Consider the following 23895-nt stretch of genomic DNA (forward strand, 5'->3'; position numbering starts at 1 on the left):
CAAGCCGGACGATTCTTCTACTTCCGGTGATGAAGCGTCCATTCTCGGCGGTCTCTTTCTTTCAGGTCAATGTACGCTACACGTGCGAATGTGAATGTAGCTTAATTGTGTAAAGTGTGCAATCATATACATGAGATGCCCAGGTTATACCAGCATGGTCTATATCACTACATACAGGGAGATGTACAACTTACACCAACTTATATATACATGAGAATCCAAGGGTATACCAGCATGATCTATATCACTGTACACAAGAGGTATAACTTGTACTAACTGTACATATAGAATTCTGTACAGGAGATACCCAGGTTATACCAACATGGTCTATATCACTATATACAGGAGATGTCAAATGTATACCAACTGTACATAAAAAAAATCATATACAGGAGATACCCAGATTACACCAGCATGATCCTTATCACTATACATAGGATGTATAACTTATACCAGCTGTACATATATAATTATATACAGGAGATACCCAGGTTATACCAGAACAGTCTATTTCTCTATATACAGGAAGGTGTATAACTTATACCAGCTGTGCATATATAATTCTACACAGGAGATACCCAGGTTATACCAGCATGGTCCATATCACTACATACAGGGATATGTACAACTTATACCAGCTGTACATATATAATTATATACAGGGAATACCCAGCTTATACCAACATGGTCCATATCCCTATATACAGAAGATGTATAACTTATACCAGCATGCTCCATATCACTATATAAGGAGATGTATAACTCATATCAGCTGTAAATATATAATTATATACAGAAGATACCCATGGTATACCAGCATGCTCCACACCACTATATACAGGAAGATGTGTATTTCATACATCCTGTATATAGTGATGTGGAACATGCTGGTATATCCTGGGTATCTCCTGTATACAATCATATATGTGCAGCTGGTTTAACTTCTTCCGGTTCCAGGCATCACCGGTGTTGCAGAGGGCCCACCCTGACTCCCCCATCAGCTTGTCCCGCAATAAGAACACACTGCTAGGCAAGGAGTCGGGCGCTTAGCAGTAAAATGAGCTAACAGCTCGGAATTGCGCTGTGAGGAGCAGTGCGCTGGGGTGGCTTTCTCCCGATTGCTGTGTTATAGTGACAAGGGGGGCCTCTGGGCCCCCCTAGCTTCGCGGCTGGGTCGCAACTGTGACCTCTATAGAATGCCACTGAATTGTATGCAGCCCAAAATAGTGCCTTTGAGAGAAACTCATCCCTCTGAAAACAAGCCTTCATACAGCTACAATGGCAAATACAACAACAATTTATGGCTCTTGAAATGTGAAAATGAAAAAAAAAAATAGTTTGGTCCTTAAATGGTTAAAGGAAAAGACAAGTTAAGATTGTGTCCACTACATGATATTCAGATGGTATTAAGCTGAACTTCACTGATGTTCGAGCAATGTGAAAGAAATGAACAAGAATCCAGCCTTCTTGCCAATTTATATTGTGGTGACGAGGGGCAGGGGCACGCTTATTTATGGGGAAAAAAGCTAATAACAGCAATTTGCAAATGATCTTATAGTCAAACTGGGGATACGAATTAGCAGCTCTAAACTAGAAGATACTTTGAAGAAAGAAGGCCATGTTTTCTTCTTCAAGTGACATAACAGGAAGCCGTGCCATGCACACAATTAGAGGTGTATTTACTACCATCATTACCTTTTTTGGTTTTTACATTTTAGGAGTGTTTTTATTTTTAGAATCTTCTACATTTTGACAACCCTCAGCTGGTGTCCAAAGGTACAAGCCAGTACCTCTAACTGTATGCAATGTTGCGGAGGGTGCCTATATGCCACCTGTACAAGGGCTTCAGTAGTTCGGCACTTTGACTCTGCTCGCTCTTTGTACATATAAAACGGATTATCAATAAGGCCTAATAGGTCATTTGTGTAACAACCTTCAAGGCTTCCATTAAAAATATCTACACTCAAATGCCCCCTGTGCCCAGTACAACGGCTGCTATACACCATTTCATACCCTATAATCAACATTTGGTGGGCACTTGATGGAAGATTGTTGGGGTATTTTACAGCATACAGATCATGCTACAGACCTGTGCACAGCGGCCCACCCGTTTTACCATCTCTGGACCCCTCTTGTGTGGAAAGAAAACGACATAATATGACTTCATGCACCATTTCAGGCCCATTTCATACAGTTAGTCCGGTGGAGGGGGCAATAGATCAACTGGGACCTGTGAAATTAATAGGTCTCATGTTTCCACGTTATTGCCTATTAAAGGGTGCCCATGTATCCGGTGCAAGTATAACTGTGTGAGCCCTATGCAATGACTCTTGTCAGGTGGGCGATAGCCAGCAGTCAAGTGTTTTGGACAGGGTCCCCGACACTACAATGTCACCTGATGACACCATTGGGGCTCATTATAATGTCAGAGCTTGGGCCCATTGGAGGTTATCTAGTAGGCCAGCTTGACCCGGAATGTGATGCACTACTTGGCTTATCTCCTGTACCAATCACATGTGCTACATATCAACATGACTATGGTGAATGGTTTTTACCTTTTCTTCCCAAAAATGACCCATGCAAGCCTTTATCTGGTAACCCGAGGGACTACTACATGTACGGTATGGGGACAAGTACGTACACACCCATACCAAGTGCCATGTAGTCTAACGCTAAAGTTGCGCAAAAAGACTAGGGGAAATATATAGCTATTCAAAAAGTTATCCAAAGAAGTTCATGAAGTGTTGTGCTGTGTACTTGGCACGCACGGAGAAGCCGAAAATAAGCAGGAGGTGGATGCATTAAGGTCTTTGGATATAGCATGGAAATTGGATCTAGTTGGCAATCGTGCATCACCCATCCGCTAAAGAGCCCTTAGTTGTAATCGGTAAACATGTTGTACAAGCAAAGACTACAGCAACCTCTGCTTATAGAGACATCTCGCTGCCCGCAATGACTCAGATCAGAAATACATTTGTTGCTTTTGCCGAGCACAAATTCTCAAGCAAAAAGATTTTTCCCTTAAGCATATTTGAGCAGTATAACTCTTTAATAACTGTTAACATGTTTTATTATCCACTTTAAAGTCTCAATACCAAAATCTGACATAGTTTTCACTAAGACAAACTCCCAGCAGCGCAATTTACAAGGAACCGGTGCCAGGCAAAACATCAACGATATTCAAAGTTCTCTGTTCCCATCGAAAACTTGGCCAGTTGGCAGCGAGTCCCAGGAATGTCAATGTCATTACCTTCGGTTTTTGAACACCTGGAACCCAATATAAATCTTGTCACTAGCAGAAAGGCAGCAAAGTAACAGTGCGTATATCATGATGTGAACTCGATTTTCCATAGGTGCAGATCTGGGAAGATTACAAGGACTTGTTTTTCCCAAACTTTATAGCTGTTGGAGGTTCCATAAAGCTTACTGTACATGGAGAGGCATTACTGACGATACGGAGGGACTGGCAGAGCGCTGTAGACACTGGGAGGATGGAATGTGGAACGCTGACACGACTTAACCGCTCAGGGTAAAAGCGGAAAACATATGGACGTGTTTGGTCACTGGGGGACATAGCCGCATCGGGTTGGAGTGACACCCACATGCCAAGACTAAAAGGCTGTGTGGGCAATATATAGAGGGAATTACTATTGCAGGTTTTAGGCTCCACATATTTCTTTGCGTGAGTTAGTTGGGTTTTATGTATTTTATGGAAAAATGCTAATATTCCATAAATATCAATTAAAAAGAAATCTAGGGATTTTTGTCACCGGGTTTCTGGGATTCGCCCAGACCTGGAGCCTTGCTCCACTTTACATTCACATGAGCGTATATAGGCGGCTATTTAGCTGCGTAAAAATGACGGGTGAAAATCACGACCATCTGAAGCATTGGCCGGAAAAGATAGGTCTCGCCCTATCTTTTGGTCGCGATCAGCCGGACCAACTCCCATATAAGCCTATGGAAGCTGCCGGCAAAGCGAGATTAATTCCCAAGCATCGTGATGCCGGGTTCCCCTGCAGAGAAGAATAAGGAAAACCCCGGCAGTGCAATGCCAAGGTTCCCCTGTAAGGGAGAAAAAGGAATTCCCCCGCTGCTGGGTATTTCATTATTCCACCCTGCAGGGGATCCCCAGCATCGCACTGAGATAAAGGGAGTCCCCGTTGATAAAGGGAAGCCCTGGGGAAAGAGAGAAAGAGATGAAGGGGGTTCCCCGGGGACCCCCTCTATCTGTCTCTCTCCAGCAGCACATCTTTTTGGTCAGTCCCGGCCGTGTGAGTGGCCCTGACCCTCGCAACTACCGCTGCAGAAAATTGGCCGTCTAGACACTTTTCTGCAGCACTAGCTGCGATTTTTTTGCGAAGCTAATAGCTGTGTGGATTCCACATTCGTGTTAAGTTTTTTTGTAGCACTGCTGATTTTCACTATGCAGCTACAGCTGAAGCCCAAAGCCATATACCGGTGTATGCCATACTGTAGATGGCAGCCATCACTCGAAAGTTGCAATCTATCAGTAGCGCTACGAAAAGTCTCTATTTAGCCCAGGCCTGAAAATTCCTGTACATGGCTACATAACTGTTCTTTGCAGGACCTTTATATTTAGTGTCAAGGATCGTATCGATCTCATCATTTGGGATTAGGAAGGCGTTTCCCGAAACAAAGCTTTCTTGTTTTCAGAGGACAGGATTCGATACTGACCAATGTGCACAGAGCCAAAAAGGCACAACTTCTAGAGTCTGCTATGGACAATCTCTTTTTGGTAGGAAGATACCAAATAAGTTGATCAGGGGTTGTCTTACTGCTGGGACTCTGAAGTGTTCAGCTATAATCCATGTGTGAACCTGGAAACATGTTATTAATTCCCCTGCAGTGCCACTACAGTGGAAATACTGAATTTTGGAATTTCCACTGGGTAGGGAGGGGTAACGTTTCTCCTTAGGGAGAGCATCTAAAAGGTGTGCAGACTTATAAGGTCGTGCATGCACCTCTGGGAAATTTATGCAAATGTCAAGATAGAACAATGCCTCTACAGCGCCACCTATTAGAAGGCAGCGTACCTATAATTCAATGTCTGGCCTTTTAACAATGACTGGGAATATAAGCCAAAGCCAAAGTCATATCGGTCTCTCGCTCTTTATCTACCTGTCCTATAGCTATCTACGTTATGGGCTATTTGTAGAGATGAGCAAGCGCTCTTGTATAAGTGAGTTATTCGAGCGAGCCTCACTCTTCTCGAGTAACTGCATTCTCGTCCAAACAGGCTCGGAGAGGGGGGGGGGGCGGGGTGAGAGAGATCTCTCTCTCTTCCCCGCTACCCCCCGAGCACGCTCGGACAAGAATGCAGTTACTCGAGAAGAGCGAGGCTCACTCGAGTAACTGACTTATCGGAGCGCGCTCGCTCATCTCTACCTATTTGCAATGTGTAGCATACCCCTCTGTATTTTAGACACGTTTAAGCGTATAATAACGATACTGTACAATAGAACAGAAGCCATACGCCTCCCGGAACTGTGTAAATCGCCTGAACCTTCTTTTCTCCCACGACTTATTCTATCCTCATCTTGAGCCACGCAAGAAACATCCTGACAGCATTGTTGTTCAACAACAGCAAGAATAAGATGCTAAATTAACATATTAAATGGAAGAAATGAATTTGCCAGTTAAAGGATTATGGAAGCTAAACATTCTGTCATCTGGCTAATGATTGTAAATGTAAGAGGAGACTGGAGCGCGGGAGAGATGTGCTTGGTATGCAGTTTGTAATATTTTAAGCAGGTTTCCTGAAAACACGGTGTTTATAAAGGTATGCATGGCTGATGCTGATGGAGAGCATGCTTGTTCATAATGCTCTGAAATTGTTCAACAGCAGCTCATCCATATATAATACTTCCTTCAGTATATGTCAGCTTGTGTTACCCGCTGCAGTTGTGCAACATGAATTTCCCTGACAGTTAGCTTGGTCACTTTGCTTCCTTTTAAGTGCTGCTACCCGTGTCTGAATGCTACGCGGCTTTCGGTGGCTGGTTGTTCTATATGTGTGCAACATGTGGTACGATGTTCCGCTACGGAATTACATTCTATACTCACTTTTCAAGACATCTCGGTTATATAAATGTTTTAGAATGTGTTCAAAAAGTGTAAATGGGGATTTTCCTTGACTTTGAGCTGTTCTTTTGCTGCTGATCCTCGACGCTTCATGTAGTCCTTCATGTTTATAAACCGTACATAACTACAATGGTGGCTCAATGGTCCGCCCTGTTGTCTTGCAGAGCTGGCCTCTTGCATTTGAATCTGACCAAGGGCAACATCTGCGTGAGGTTTGTATGTTCATCCCATGTTTGGTGGGTTTTCTCCTACACTACAGTATCCTGAGAATGGCAAATAGAATCATGGGGTGCATCAAAAAATGTCTAGGGGTACATAGCAAGAACATTGTTCTTCCTCTTTACAAGTCGCTGGTCAGACCACCCAGTTTCTTTCATTTTTCAGCCATTCTGATGTGGATTTGCTGGTGTACTCAGGACCATTGTCCTGTTGCATAACCCAGTTTTAGCCAAGCTTTGGCTTTTGGTTAGATGGCCTCACAATTAACTCTAGAATATTTTGGTATACAAAAGAGTTCATAGTGCAATCAATAACTGCAAGGAGTCCGGGTCCTGTGGTTGCAGAACAAGCCCAAATCATCACCCCTCTACCACTGTGCTTGACAGTTGGTGTGAGGTGTTGGTCCCGATATTCTGTGTTTGGTTGTCACCAAACGTGGTGCTGGGCATTGTGGCCAAAGATCTCCACTTTGGTCTTGTCTGTCCAAAGGACATTCTTCCAGACGTCTTGTGGTTTGTTCAGATGCCACTCTGAAAATTTTAGCCATGTTGCTGTTTCCTTTTTAGAAAGAACAGGCTTCCTCCTGCAACCCTTCCAAACAAGCCATACCTGTTCAGTCTTTTTTTTTATTGTACTCTTATGAACTTGAACATCTAACATGCTGAGACATTCAGAGTCTGAGATGCAGCTCTTGGGTTTTTTCTTTGAGCATTGCACAGTCTGACCTTGGCTTGAATTTGCTGAGACATCCACTCCTGGGAAGATTGTCAACTTTCTTGAATGTTTTCCACTTGTGCATAATCTCTCTCACTGTAGAATAATGGACCCCCAAATTGTTTAGAAATTAACTTATTACCCTTCCCAGTCTAACGGGCAGCAATTACCTCTCTAAGATCATTGCTGATGTCTTTCCTCCTTGGGATTGTGTAAACCCATGCCTGAATGCTCCAGACCAGCAAACTGCCAAAACTTCTGTTTTTATAGATTGCGGTCACACATGCTGATGATCAATTAATCAAGGGCGTTTGATTAGCAGCACCTGGCTCCTACTTGACTTCTTAATTCATCTGAAGTCATATTTACCTAATTTTAAGACTTTCTAATGACCAGATGTTTTTTTTTATTAGGTTCTGATGTGTAAAACCATAGAATTTAAAGAGAGTGTACTTTGTAGTTTTTCTCATGACTGTAAATATATGTACATTATAACTAAATATTTTATACGGTACTTATGCTGTATATAATTAGGTATTACTGATCCTGTACCGACATATATATGTATTCTTATATCGAGTGTTACTACACAAACCTACTCCTAACAGTAGCTATAAGGCCCTGTGATTTGCCATGAACTTTATGTGGAATCGAAGTAGAAACACCATGAATCCCACAACAAATCTGCATTTGTTGGCAATCCACACCACAGTCTACGCGACATGCCATGTCTTGATACAGAGTCAGCGTCCGAATGTCCACAAGCAGATTAGCCCCTTTGAATGAGACTATCTACAATGCGGATCTGCAGTGGCCATATTGCAAATCCACAGCAGAAATCTGCACTTAAACATGTGGATTTCTGCCGCAGCTTTCATTGGAAAACAATTCTCTGATGAAGATTCTATTGTGTGAACATAGTTTACCAGTGGGGACCATCAAACAATATGCTACTTGTCAGAGATAGGGTCAAGTTTAAAAAGTTTTTGATAACTGGAAAATACTTAAATAGTATCTCGTGTTTCCACTCCAATTCCTTGTAGACCTCTAAACCTGGAATTGATCAGACAGATAATAATATACAGATGGCTGCAATTGTCAGAGCAAGAACAACTGACTCATAAATACTGTTCCATTGACGACTACTGTTTTTTCTTTGCAAGTAGCAATTAAATATTTCAGCTGCAGATTAACAACAATGTATACAGCCCATGATCAGCTGTTTGGTTCCATAGGGATGTTTTCACAAATAATAATATTTTGTACTGAAGCAGTACTAGTTAACTCACTGCAGTACCTTTGCCTTCTCTTACGCACAATGCCACTCTTAGCTGATGCTGTATTTGATGAGCAACACAGCCTAATTCACATGAATAAACTGACTTGCAGTACCAAACAGTGCCTGTGAGGGCAGTACTGAATCAGAGAGAAGCTGAAGTAGCCATAATCCTTTAGTCCTAAGCATCAGTGCGGAGCCAAAAAGTGAGACCTTCATTGACCAGTTATTGATAGCATATTGACGTGACATGCCAAGAAGCCCAGGTCAGCCCCCAATGTCTGCGGTGGGAAATCCATCTCAAATGGTCACTAATATCTGTGTTTGACAAGGATTGTGATTTTGGTCCAGTTTTAGCTTTTTTAATGCAATCTCTTTTTAATGCATAACAAATATAGAACATCCACACTATAGAGGGCAGTGCCCAAACTGCAACCCAAAACCCACTTATTTATAGTAAAATGCCAACACATCAGGGGCGGGGCTTATCACAATGTATGATTTTACCTCCGTCATTATAAAAAGGACAGGGCCGTTTCAAAATAGACAGGGAGGAACGCCCTGTGATTTTTTTTCCCTAGCTGGAGCATTGGAGTACCATTGGTGACGATTTTAACTGGAAATTAGCTGTGTACCCACATCTGATTTCCTACTATACAGTGCTCCTATGTAGGTTTTTCCCGCTGTCAGCGCTCCCTGGCTTCTGGTTCCCAGTGGCCTGTTGTGGCCTTACCTGACCAGCATTACCTGACCTGTGGCACCGCACCTTACCAGATCACTGGGAACCGGAAGCCGAAGTGCACTGACTGAGGGAAGCCTATGGAGGAGGTGAGGGCGGGCGTCACATAGTATCACATCAGCTGAGGATCCGCGGCTGATTTTCTGTAAAAATCTGCACCAATAGTTCGGATTTTGACTGTTTTTGGATGCGAAAATACTGCGTAATTTGCCGAGTTTCCACATGTAAACATACTCTAAATCAGCTTGAGGTATGCTGCCATGTCCAGAGTGGCCTCAGTAGTAATAGTGACCCTATATATTAGCACAAGTAGCAAAAGTGACCCCCACAGTGGCCTCAGTAGTGATAGCGTCCCCTATATCGGCCCCAGTAGTAAAAGTGACCCCCATTGTGGCCTCAGTAGTAATACGTTGGTCTCATAGTAATATATTGGCCTCATTGCGTTCAAGTAGTGAGGAGGAATGGGGGGGTGGGGTTAGGACAACAATCCTAGTGATCAGTGGAGGTCCCAGTGATGAGACTCCCATTGATCAGTTGTCTATGACCTACCTGTTTATAGATGATAAACGTCTATTGTGGCACAACCCCTTGAAACAATGCCACACCTGTCCATGGGTTGTATCTGCTAAATCAGCTCGAGGTATGCTGCCATGTCCATAGTGACTCCATATATTAGCCCAAGAAGCAATAGTGACCCCTACAGTGGCCCCAGTAGTAATAGTGACCCCCGCAGTGGCTTCAGTAGTAATAGTGACCTCTACAGTGGCCTCAGTAGTAATATTGACCCCACAGGAGCCTCCATAGTAATAGTGCCCCCTATATCTGCCCCAGTAGTAATAGTGACCTCCATAGTGGCCTCAATAATAATAGTGCCCCCTATATTGGCCTCAGTAGTAATACGTTGGCCTCATAGTAATATCTTGGCCTCATTGCGTTCAAGTAGTGAGGAGGTTAGGACAACAATCCTAGAGATAAGTGGAGATCCCGGTGATGAGACTCCCATTGATCAGTTGTCTATGACCTACCTGCGTTTAGATGATAAAAGTCGATTGTGGCACAACCCCTTGAAACAATGCCACACCTGTCCATGGGTTGTATCTGGCATTGCAGCTCAGCCCCATTGGGTTAATAGCGCTGTTTTTTGGAATTAAGCAGCCATATTTTTCTAATCAAGTACAACCCGTTTAATAGCTGAAAAGTTTCAGAAACCATAAAGAAGTGATATACATTCTCCTCTCAGGCACAAACCAAGTAGTTTATGCTAATCAGGGTCTTGACTGCAGTAATAAGAATGAGTATACTATACTTTTAATAATCTATTGTGCACTCAATTTTATATTCATTCCCTCCTTTTGGCAAAATATCGGTGTAATTACATTAGCTACCTTGACATTACAGTGGTATATTGCGCTGTCAAACAAAAGATCCTTAAGCCAGGAGCAGCCGGCATTGAACACTTACACAGTGCACTCGGCAGAGGCTTTCATCAGAATTTATCTGTATATGCATTTATTGAGATTCATCTGCACTCGGCAGAGACCATTAGAAAGATATCAGCACGTGGCTGATGGTCGGAGGATGCAGATAAATGGCTTTTCATACCGGCTTTAGAAACCATTATCCCGGTACAAGGATGCAAACAAAGGGGCAAAGTGCTGACCACAGCAACATACTCACTGCAAGTGTGAAAATGACAAGGCAATTTGTCTGTCGTGTCATGATCTCTCCCTTTCTTAAGATAGATTTGACAGCAAAATTTAAGAAATCCCAGCAATATTAACAGTTATTGAGCCGCTGAACATTTCATTCGGAGACCAAGAACCTCAATAATTTCTGGTGTTTAACGGGCTTATAGACAAAACAAGAAGCAGCGAACAAAATAGAGAAAAAAAATAAGAAAGATAACAATTCCTTAAAGGGGTTCCCCACCCGTGACACATTATTTTTTGTTAGAATGGTCCCCCCCAATAAGCTGGAACAAATGTAGTAAAGTTTAACTTAAGATTTAAAGGGGTTGTCCCGTGGCAGCAAGTGGGGGTATACACTTCTGTATGGCCATAATAATGCACTTTGTAATGTACATTGTGCATTAATTATGAGCCATACAGAAGTTATCAGAAGTTATTCACTTACCTGTTCCGCTGCTAGCATCCCCGTCTCCATGGTGCCGTCTAATCTTCAGCGTCTAATCGCCCGATTAGACGCGCTTGCGCAGTCCGGTCTTCTTCTTTTCTGAATGGGGCCGCTCGTGCCGGAGAGCGGCCCCTCGTAGCTCCGCCCCGTCACGTGCCGATTCCAGCCAATCAGGAGGCCGGAATCGGCAATGGACCGCACAGAAGCCCTGCGGTCCACCGAGGGTGAAGATCCCGGCGCCCATCTTCACCAGGTAAGTAAGAAGTCACCGGAGCGCGGGGATTCAGGTAAGCGCTGTCCGGTTTTCTTTTTTAACCCCTGCATCGGGTTTGTCTCGCGCCGAACGGGGGGGCTATTGAAAAAAAAACAAAACCCGTTTCGGCGCGGGACAACCCCTTTAAGGCTTTTTTAAAAGTTCTGTCTGACAGTTTACTAGCTTTTCAATTACTTTCACTGGCTCGTAGAATGTTACTGGCGTCACGTTAAACTTTGCTGCGTATGTAAATGGGCAACTTACTGCTTGCACCTCCAGTAATCAGTAGGAATCTGCAGGGATACCTGACATAAAATGTTTAATTTCACTGTAATGCCACCACAGGAAAAATGAGGCATTATAGGTTGCCCATATAATGCAGGAACATGTCGGCTCTAACACACTGAGACCTGCTCTTTGTAGCCCCTAACTGCGTATGTAGTTGTGAAAGGGGTTGTCCACCTCCTAACTATTGATAACCTAATCTCTGGTATAGATGATTAATAGTTGATTGGCGAGGGTTGAGTTCAATAGGAGCAGTACCTGCATTACTACCCCAGACTGCTGTAATATGTAATCTGCGGGGGTCCCAAGTGGTTATCAACAGATAAGAGGTGGACAATCGCTTTAACCTGAAGGTGAAAAATCAGGATGAGGAGGAAGCGCAGGACAGCAAGGATTTGAAGAGATCTATATGTAGTCTCCATAAAAAGATTGCAGGAGTATTGATACAACAAACAACACTCTTTTACATGCAACAATTATCGCTAAAACAACTGCATGACTGAACGAACTAACAACATTTTTGCATAATATTACACATACAAATAATGGCTTTTAATCATCTCCATTTCCCTCATTAGCTATAGTAAACTCAGTAGGAGTTGTTTGCTCAGGTGGACATGTGTTTATGCGAGGGATTATCTGGCCTGCAGGATTCCATTGTTTTCTCCCAGCAGAGTAAGCAATGTACTCATTATGTATGCAATGCAAACACAATGAGTACATTGTTAAATTGGCAAGCTGCTCAAAAGACTGAACGCATGCCATTCAAATGGAATGTCTTTTGAGTGGTCAAACAATGGTTTTATGCAGTCTAAAAAACAGCGCTAAACGGCAATTGAATGAATAGTGCGTGGTCTGCCCACGCTTCATGTAATGATTATTGCTCACTTTCGGACGTTTGAACAAATTATAAGCGATAATCGTTGTGTGTACAAGGTCCTTTACTGACCACAGAGAATGGATCAGTTGTGTGTTGACGGACGCTATGTTCTATTTTCTACCTCTTTCTATTGAATAGATTAGTATAGTAATAGGATGAGGGCATGCCATAAGAGACCAGAGACAAAAGGAAGACCAGAGAGAAGGAAATTTTGCCGGTCTCGACATATGCCATATTGTTGCCTACAATTTGCCTGTTTGGTGCCTGCCCTGACCGTCTTTCAGGTTATCCATATTGTATGAACTTTGTATGTCCTGACCTCAGCCTGTTAAATTAACTGTATCCTTGCCGTTTCTGTGATACCAGGCGTACGGTGCATTTGACCCACCCAGATCAGCTGTCATTGCACGGAGCCTACTCCTAGGGAGCTTACCTGGAGGTTCCCTGAAATGGAGATCAGACCCTTTTTCAAAAAAAAAGTTAAAAAAGGTGAAACCCCTTAGTTCAGTTGTCTGTCAGGAGTAGCCCAAAGCCAAACCAGACAACGACACAGTGAGTGCACACTCGCTGTCATACACTATCAAGTCATAGAATCATAAAATGGGTCAGGTGGAAAGGTCCAATGCACCGCTCAATGCAGGATCACCAAATCATCCCAGACAGATGTCTGCCCAGCTTCTGTTTGAAGAGTTCCATTGAAGGAGAACTCACCACCTCCTGTGGCAACCTGTTCCACTCACTGATCACCCTCACTGTCTAATATCTAACCTGTTTCTCCTCTCTTTCAGTTTCATTCCATTGCTCCTTCTAATGTGTTTTCCTTGTAATTGATCATTCCCATTGATCCTTGTAATTTTAATTTATTACATATCTATTAACGCACATCTAATACATTGTACATATAAAATTTCCCCAACATAGGGGACTAACATATGAGAAAATACAGCATGTTCGGGTTGGCGAACTGTATATATATGTATATATATATATATATATATATATATATATATATATATATATATATACACACATATATATACACACACACAAATAAGTTGTTGTGCTATTGTTTACCAACCTGTACATGCTGTATTTTCTTCTATGTTAGCAGTTTTATTGTATTATTCATACGATAGCTCCCTATGTGTGGGAGAGTTCTAAACATAAAAATATCTACTAGCTTCTGGTGTGCGTCTTTGCATTTCATAGATTATTTGTTTAATATATTTCTGACAGCTGACAGACTCTCGCCAACTGAAATGTAACTAAAATGTCTGCATACAAATAAGCATCTCATGTTTACTCGGAATCTGATTTTTTTTTGTTGTAGCTAAAAATCTTAATACAGCTGAGCCCCTTAACTGTGAACTTACCGGAGTTATTGCTCTGCTCAAAGGTATAGTGAAATCAAGGTAAAAAACACCCTGAAACATCTATATAAAGACACATAAACACTCACACATTATAGATTTACACACATATATACAGTGTGTGAAAGACGTCTTTGCCCCTCACCCAAATTTTTCTATTTTTGGTCATTTCTTACATTTAACGTTTCCGATCATCTAAGTAATTCTGATATTAGGTACAGACAGCACTAGTAATCACAAAAGGCAACTTTCAAATTATCATTCCAATTATTAATGATAAAGATTTCTTCAAAACCTATAATCACCCAGATGAAAAAGTGAACTGCTCCCCTAAATCTAATGACTGGACTCAGCGCCTTTGGCAGTAACCGCTGCGATCATATATTTGCGGTAACTTGTGATGAGTCTTTTACATCGGCACTTGGGCTTTAGATCATGAACTGACGGGCGGACGTCCTCTTTTAGGATTTTCGATAGACAGCAGAATTTATGGCTCCATCAGTTATGACAAGTCATCTAAATTCTACAGGAACTAAGCCACCCCAGACCCTCACACCACCGCCGCCGCCACTGCCACCGCCACCACCACCACGTTTAACTATTGGCATGATGATGTTCTTGTAGAATGTTGTGTTAAGTTTTACACCAGATGCAACAGGACCCATGTTTTCCAAAAAGTTCCACCTTTGGCTCATTGATTTTAGGTAAGCTCTAGGCTGGACCTGGGAGAGTCTATTGATCTCGTATATCTGGACTCTAAAGCACTTGGCACCGTGCCGCATAAGAGGCTGATATATAAAATAAGACAGCTCAGATTGGGTGAAAAGGTGTATCTGGGTAAAGAACTGATTGGGCCACCATTACTAGTGGGGTGCCACAGGCCCCATTCTGTTCAATATATTTATCAATGACCTGATAGAGGGACTGCACAGTAAAATATCAATATTTGCAGATGACACAAAATTATACAATATAATCAATGCAACGGAGGACAATGTGCGGCTACAAATGGACCTGGATAAGCTGGGGTCTTGGGCAGAAAAATGGCAAATGAAGTTCAATGTTGAAAAATGTAAGGTTACGCACATGGGCAGGAGAAACGGATGTCACAAATATTCACTTAATGGGGTACTGCTAGGGAAAAGTGATATGGAAAAGGATCTGGGGGTATTAGTGGATAATAGACTAAACTGGAGTAACCAATGCCAGTCAGCTGCTGCAAAAGCTAATAAAGTCTTAGGGTGCATTAAAAGAGGTATAGGGGCGAAGGACGAGAACATTATCCTCACACTATATAAGGCACTTGTCAGGCCTCACATGGAATACTGTGCACAGTTCTGGTCACCGGTGCTCAGGAAAGATGTTACGGTATTGGAGGGGGTTCAAAGAAGAGCAACTAAACTAATACATGGAATGACGGGACTGGAATACCCGGAGAGGCATCAAAATTGGGATTATTTACTCTAGAAAAAATACGGCTAAGGGGCGACCAAATAACTATGTATAAATACATGAGGGGTCAATACAAGGATCTCTCCCATGATCTGCTTATACCCAGGACTGCGACAGTAACGAGAGGGCATCCGCTACGTCTAGAGGAAAGCAAGTTACATCACCAACACAGAAAAGGGTTCTTTACTGTAAGAGCAGTTAGACTGTGGAACTCTCTGCCTGAGAATGTGGTGATGGCAAAATCCATAGAGGAGTTTAAAAGGGAACTTGATGTCTTTCTGGAGCGGAAGGATATTACAGGATATAAATTAGGTTAATTGTTAAACCAGGTATACAGGCAGGTAGAAACTATTAGGGGTTGATCCAGGGATTACTCTGATTGCCATTAGGGAGTCGGGAACGAAATTTTCCCTCAAAAGGGCTAATTGGCTCCTGCCTCTTGGGGTTTTTTGCCTTCCTCTGGATCAACAACACAGGAGGATAACAGGCTGGACTAGATGGACATTGTCTTCATTCGGCCTTACATACTATGCTACTATGTTATGGTTTTCACTTTGCAACTCGCCCATGAATTCACTGAGGCAGAGGGAACCCAAATTTAAATGCAGCCCATTCAAAGACAAGTGCCCTAAAAGTTAACCTTTATTGATATCAAATTAAAACTAAGGGCTACAGACTAACAAAGAAGTAAAACACAACAAGTAAAGCACAACATATAAGTATCACGGTGGAGAACCCGTCCTTCTTCCCTATGGAGGGATCCATAGATAGGAGTATATAGCTCCAAGGAATAAGAGGAAAACCCCAAGCAAAGAAAACTAAAAAACTCCCCAGCTGGATTGTCTCTACCCCCCACGCCAGAGAGGAGTCCTACTGGAATGTGGCTGTATACTATGTATCAGTGTTGGTTCTGAAAGCAAAGGTGCCAGGATCCTGAATGAATGTAGGAATAAATCAGGTGTTTCCAATTTCCTATTAATGTCTGTTTTGTGGATTGACTCAGCTTGAATAACGAGTCGCCCCAATCCAAGCAGAGATTGTTCCTATGATAAAACACAATTGATACACTATATAGAGATAGATAGAAGTTCGGAAATTAATCCTGGAGTCAAAACGGTTGAGCCTAAGACAAAATTAATGAGGAGATTCAAATGGGTTATCATAGTAACATTCAGGATCAACACTGATACATAGTATACAGGCACATTCCAGCAGGACACCTCTCTGGTGTGGGGAGTAGACACAAACCAGCAGGGGAGTTTTTTGTTTCTTTGCTTGGGGTTTTCCTCCTACTCCTTGGAGCTATATACTCCCATCTAGGGATCTCTCCATAGGGATAGAGGACGGGATCTCTCCATAGGGATGGAGGACGGGATCTCTCCATAGGGATGGAGGACGGGATCTCTCCATAGGGATGGAGGACGGGATCTCTCCATAGGGATGGAGGACGGGATCTCTCCATAGGGATGGAGGACGGGATCTCTCCATAGGGATGGAGGACGGGATCTCTCCATACGGATGGAGGACGGGATCTCTCCATAGGGATGGAGGACGGGTTCTCCCAGCGTGATACTTATATGTTGTGCTTTGTCTGTTTTACTTGTTAGTTATTCTGTAGCCCTTAGTTTGAATTGGATATCAATAAAGGTTACATTTTACGGCACTTGTCTGTGATTGCAACTCACCCATGGACACTATTTTTGCCCAGTGTCTTTCTTATTGTGGCATCATGTGCGTTGACCCTAATTAAGGCCTGCAGTTCTTTAGATGCTCATCTGGGTTCTTATGTGCCCTTCTGGATGAGTTAGGGAAATTTTGGTAGGCTGTCCCTTCCTGGGAAGGTTCATCGGTGTTCCGAGTTGTCTCCAATAATGGCTCTCCCTGTGGTTCGCTGGAGTCTCAGACGCTTACTAACAGCTTTGTAACCACTTTCAGATTTCAAGGACTTATTTTCATCTGTATTTGAACATCTCTAGAATGAGCATCATGTGCTGCTTTTGGAGAACTTCTAGCTGGCTTTACATTGCCAGACAGGTTCTATTAAAGTCATGTCTAGATTCAACAGGTCTGAAAGTAATAAAGCCTGGGTGTAACTAGTGAAGCCAACATTTCTCCTTCAATACATGAAATCATGAAAATGGCATTTTGTGATTACTTGGGCTAGTTTTGTCTAATATTAAAGGTAGTTTGAGGATCAAAAAAATATTAAACTGCAACAAATATGTAAAAATTGAAGAAATTTGAAAGGAGGTGGGGGGTGTAAATGTTTCACAGCACTGCATATCTGTGTCTTTCAGTATTAAATAATTTAGTTTATTTCACTTTCCATTGTTTGCTTTGCATTTAATTCTCGCACATATAGCAATTTCACCACTCAATGTAAACCAAACAGGAGGCATCTGATCAGCTACCTAATGTAATGTAACTTTCACCAACTGTGTTTACAAAGCTGTCTAATTGTCTATTAGTGTGCCTCATTTGTTACATTCCGAAGAAAAGCATTGGATGGGATTAACCCCTTTTACATCAGCTTGAGGCTGCCAGTTTCTTCAAAGAGGTGGTATATCTGTAGGAATTCCCATTGTCTGGTATTGGCACTAACTGCTCCTCCCCTAAGTCACTATTCTATACTGGAACCATTTAGCTCCTCCTCTCTCCCAAGATCCTCTGCGATGGCTGTATAACATTATACAATCATGGCAACATTTCCAAACTGGGCAGGGGTGGCTTAGGATAACTGAGCAGAGATGTGGGCATATGGTTGAGTTCGTCTAACTATAAAAAGAGCCAATTCAGATAGGGCCATCGTTATGATCGGCACCGTAGGGTCTTCTCTGCTTCAAAAAACGCCCCCACTTAACCCCTTCATTTCTAAGCTTTTTTAAATTTTTTCATTGTTGCATTTTCCTTCCGACTCTCAAAAAATTATAACCTTTTTTTTTCCATTTCGCAGTCATCTGAGGGCATGTTTTTTTGGGGGGGGACACGCTGTATTTTGGACATTTAATGTACCGTATAATGATCAGAATTTTTATTTTTAAGTGGGGTGAAAAGGAAATTTTTTTTTACCATTTTCAGCTGGGGGGGGGGGATGTATCTTGTTTTACTGCATACATGTTGAAAAAAAAACCATTAGTTTTATTCTGTGGGTCAGTGTGGTTACAGTGATAACAAACAGAATTTTTTTCTTGTCCTACTTTTAAAAAATAAAATATTTTAAAAATTACTTTCTTTTGCCATCTTCTCACCCTCATATTTTTCTATTTTTCCACTGATGAGGGTTGCGTGAAAGGTTGTTTTTTTTTTACTAGACAACCTTTCATTACTCTTGGTACCATTCCGTGGGATATATGACTTTGTGATCACTTATTGTGGAAACATTTTTTCATGGAGATGGGGTGATAAAAAAGGACAACTTCTGGCATTGTGTATCTTATTCTCTAACAACATTCACCATGTGGTGTAATCGATACATTACTTTAACAGATTGGACCTTTACGGATGCAGTTATCCCAAATACGTTGATTTATTTTTTCAGTTTTTTATGTTAAAAATGGGGAAAGGGTTTTCCTAACTATTAATATTTTGGACTGGCAACCGTTTGGTGGCTCACACAATATACTACAAAACCTAAGTATTGTATTTCTGCAGGTGTTCTATTAAGTCCAACCACATGCAGGGCTTAACAGGCAGAAATACATTGCAGTCTTAGGGCCCTTTTACTAGGCTACCATGACAATATCGTTGTGGAGGAAGCCATTCAGGTGACAGTAGCCAATTTAAATGCCATTGTCAGAATTGGCGACGTTCTTAAGAACCTTTTTACTTACCCTTCTGACAGTGGAAAAGAGAAATGTGGAGGCTTATATAAGTGACTTCTTTTGTTGCTGTATCATGCATAAAATTGTATTTTTTCTTAAGCCATATGCTAAAATTTTAAGGACTATTCGAATTGATGAATTGGCCCTAGGCCTCCCTTGGCGGTGAGCCCTTGTGCACGGCCCTAAAGCTTAAATGGTCCTCCTCTACCTACAACAAAGAAGTATCTGCTATACTTACTATCTACTATGTGCCCTAAATAATGCCTAAAAGAACAGCTTCACAATGCCCCATGGGTGTCATAGTCACACAAAAGAGCAATAGACCAATTGATTTACACCAACGACAGATTTGTCCATTTTGAAACTTTTTTTGTACAGTTGAAAGGAAACTTAATGTATCCCGAGCCAAGTATTATTCCAGTTTGTGCCAAAACCAATATAACTCTTGGACGATTCCCGAGACCTTTGTAACTACAATAAACTGGGCATTTGTTTTTGTGGTATACAAGTGACCCAATTGGCACTACCAGGGTGGAATGTTAGTCAACTGATATTACTATCTGGACAAAATAACAACTTGGTATCAAAGAGGAAATAAATAAAGTCACATCTACCTTTTTGAAATAGTGAATGGTGGAAAGCAGGTAGAGGGTATTTGTCCATCAGCCCGGGCTCGCAGAAGTAGGCTCGCAGCCAGTCCGCGCACTGTTTCAGCGGTGCAATCATTTCCTGAGGGCCCTCGCATACCTTGAACGACGTCGAGGCATCCTCAGCCCTGCAAGCGACAGAACATTAATGTGTTTTCCTTCCAACCATGTTATGTTACTTTCCTGCAATAAATTAGCAAGCAAAACAAACCCAAGTCAATGGAAAACACAAGCCTACATTCTGGTAACACGTGTAGTCAGGGGCTGTTTGAAATTAAAGGAAGTCATTAACCAGATTAGGATTACAGGGATATCAGCTACTAAAAGTTACCGTATTTCATTAAAACTATGAAAACAATGCAATACAAAAAAAGAAGGGAAGTTCAAACCGAATGATCGATGATTTAATATGGCATTGTACAGAAATGTTCTATGAAGTGATGTCTCTGCTAGCATATCTATAGGATATGGGATGCAGCGAAGAACATGAGCTAAGATGTCTTAAGAACCTTCCGACTTATCCTTCTAAAAAGCGGGAAGAAAAATATGAAAGCGTACATATGTGATTATTTTATGTTGCTGTACTATGGCATACTTTATAATTAATTATCAGCCACTGTACTAATGCTAATAAAGGGCACTCGCTCATGGAATGACAATTCCTTTCCGTAAGGGGACATATGGACGTCATACGGATGTCAACCTCTTAGTGAGTCAGAGCAAAGAACCAAGATCAAAGAATGGTTCTTACTCTGGAAGACCAGACATATCCATGTCTTAGGCTTCTTTTGCACGGAGCAATAAATCATTCGCACGAGCGCATGATGGCAGCGTTCGCTCACGCGTTTGCATATTGTTCAGTCGTTAACAATCCCTGTACCAGTGAAGGTGTGCGACAAAATGATTGCAGTTCATATACAAGGACGTGCGAATGAGCGAACGATTATTTGTATGCCTTCATAAAATGAACCAAGAACGAGAAGCACACGAATTCCTGTTCATCGTTGGCCACGCTTACACTGAACGATTAGCGCTCACATTTGTGCAATGCAACTTTTTTTTCTGAACGATAATTGTTTTGTCTCTTGAAAGGCTGTCATGTAAAACTACAACCGCCCCGCCGAAGGTGCTGAAGTATAAACCTATGGCTAGATGTGGCTGCCCTCAGTAATAGCCAATGGCCACCGGAGGTTTCTGTAGAAGGACCCCTAGAGATCAGATGATGGGCTAGCTTCTGTTTACCAGCTTAAGGATGAGGCCATTGTTTTCCATTTTTGTTTATTCCTCATCATTTTCAAAAAAAAAATCATAAGTCTTATTTTTCCATCGACTTAGCGGTCTGAAAGACTGTTTTTTACGGGATGAGGTGAATCTTTTTTAAGGTACTTCTGAATGTAACATATAATGTATTGAAAAACTCTAAAAAATGTCTCAGTGGACTGAGCTGACAAAAAAGCAATTGTGGCCATCTTTGGCGAGGGGGGGGTCTTTGTTTTTATGGGGTGTACACTGCAGCAAAAATGACAAAATAACCTTATTCTGTGGGTTGGTACGATTACAATGATATCAAATTTATTAGCTATAATACTTTAAAAAAAATATAACACCTTTAAAAGAAAAAAAATTCTGCCGCCATCTTCTGATTGCTGTAACTTTTATCTTCTCACTAATAGGGTTGCATGAAGACTTTTTTTTTGGGGGGGGGGGGGGGGGTTGTGGAATGATCTGTGATTTCTATTGGCATCATTTTGAGGTACATACAACTTTTTATCACTTTTTAATAAAATTTTCCTTGTAACTTCTCCTGCTCCTGCCCTGGCTGACCCTCACTACACAGGCAAACAGGATCTCATTTTTAACCCTTTTTGGGACCCACCAATCGCTTGAATATTTTAAACACCAGCTGAACCGATGAAGGGGTTCTCCCCGAAATGTGTTTTTTTATGCTGATCACGTACTTTATAAAATGAAAGGAGACGTTTTCCAAACCTTTGGTCACTTCCTACTTGCTTTAACCTGGAGTGTTGCGCCATTTCCACTGCCAGTTTTTAGTCCTATTCTCTTTCATCTTTATTAAATGTCCGATTGTCAAATCAGATTTCAGCCTTTAAGGCGAGGGACCTGGCTTGCTTAAGGCTTATTTACACGGAGCGATGATAGCTCAAAATTTGCTCTAAAGCCATCTTTTGTGCGATAATCGTGCACTGCTCCTTGATCGTTCGATACAGGCCAACCTAAAAATCATCCTGCAGTCTTATCGGGACCGGATCGCACGCTGAGTTCTCCACGGGTAGTGCTCATAGCATTGTTTCAGCTATTTAACCTGCTGCAGAACAATGGAGCTGAATGCAGATAAGAGCCCTATGGCTATTAACTGCATTCAGATAAAGGCTCCATTTGCACGCTAATAAGCTACTAAGTAGCTACTTAATAGTTTATGCAAAGTGAAAGCTGTCACTCACACTGTTGTTTAAGTGATTTTTGAGCGATTATCGCTCCGTGTAAATGGGCCTTTAGTCACTATAGGAAACACCCCTGCTTTTATCCTACACTAGAACGAAACAGTAGAGTACTTCAGCAGAAATAAAAGAGGGCTATTGACAATGAAAGCACAGATTGTATGCCCATTCATCCTTACATATTGAGCTGCTTATTACTGATCCATACTAGAATTTGTATACCCTCCATCGGCTCCATCTTCTGTGTATCGTAGCTACATTTAGCACTTGTTTGTTTACCTATAAGCTCCATGTTGTGTTACTTTTTTCCTGAGTGACCTTATTTGGTATTTGGAATTTCCCGTCATTCTGTATAGAGACAGAAGTGTGAGGTCCATAGAGGTTTTCTTTTGGCCATGCTGCCACCATGAAACAGAACATCCAGCTTCATTAACATATTTAATTGGCTGCTTCTACAGAGAATTAGATCCCAAAATGTTTGTGCGGCAGCAGACTTGCAAATCTAGTTGGCCTTTAAAATGATATACTGGGCATTAACAAGCCGGCCTTGCATGACCTCAGACAGAGCCACAGTCTCTGTGCAGTACTTGTCTGTATTCTATCAGTCTGTTCTGATATGTGCTATTAGGTTTGAATTGTAGTAAATGCAACACCTGCAGGCTGATGGAGGTACTGCAAAGAAGAGGTATTGCAGGCAAAAGGAAAACAGGTGTTTTCTAACCATTTGTGTTATTTAAAGGGATTGCTCATTTATATGACTTTCTCCCGGTATGTAAACTTTCTAGGTACACATTAAGAGTGCCGCTGTCACGAGGCAGTAGCACCTTAGATAGAAACATCTACCCCAAAACTTAAAGGGGTTTTGTCAATACAATCAGTATCTTTCTTTTTCCCTTCCTCTGCCTTAGCATAAGCTCTTCTAAACAACACATACAAGACGTTTTCTTCACAAGTAATACTTACCTAGGCTCCATTTTTCAACTTCATGTTCTTGTTTTCACCACCAGCTCTTCCTCCTTTCTGCCGGCAGGGTCACTTCCCAGCAGCACTAGCGGTGGAGAGCTACGTCTGCCCTCACAGTGCTGCTTCAGACCATTTCTAGCATATGAACATTCGCGGCGAGACACCGCTTATTCGCGCTTGCAGCTAAATTCCAGCGCTTTCGCGCTAAAATAGGCTGCCAAGGGCTCCTCATTTCCTGCTAGGTAGTGGGCGCTATGTTACTAGTGATGTAGCGTAAACTGCCCTGCAGGAAGTAAAATGTAGCGAATGCACGCAGCATCACCGGAAGGAGAAGATTCAGCCGGCTTGCGGTGACGCGACCCAGGGGACTGGAGGAGCCAGGAGAACAACAGGGAGGAGATCTGGTAAGAAGTCTGCCTTTGGAGGAATAGGTAAGGATATAATTTTTTTATTCTAATGACAGAAGCCCTTTACAAGGCTATGGAAACCTTTTTGCATGAAAAATCAATACACATATATCTTACTAAGCCGCTGCAGAAAAATATGATGATTATGTGTTTTTTTGTATTGCGTTTTCTT

General features: G+C 41.9%; 1 protein-coding gene across 1 annotated transcript in view; it reads right to left on the reverse strand.

The window, feature by feature from the left end:
- MGMT (O-6-methylguanine-DNA methyltransferase) overlaps positions 1 to 23895 on the reverse strand; it is a 410306-nt gene that overhangs the window by 110842 nt on the left and 275569 nt on the right. The window contains exon 4 of the mRNA XM_066601218.1: positions 19862 to 20022. Coding sequence (XP_066457315.1) covers positions 19862 to 20022 — 161 coding nt within the window. The remainder of the gene's footprint in view (positions 1 to 19861; positions 20023 to 23895) is intronic.

This window comes from Eleutherodactylus coqui, chromosome 4 (assembly GCF_035609145.1).
Source record: "Eleutherodactylus coqui strain aEleCoq1 chromosome 4, aEleCoq1.hap1, whole genome shotgun sequence".
In the NCBI taxonomy this organism is placed as follows: Eukaryota; Metazoa; Chordata; class Amphibia; order Anura; family Eleutherodactylidae; genus Eleutherodactylus; species Eleutherodactylus coqui.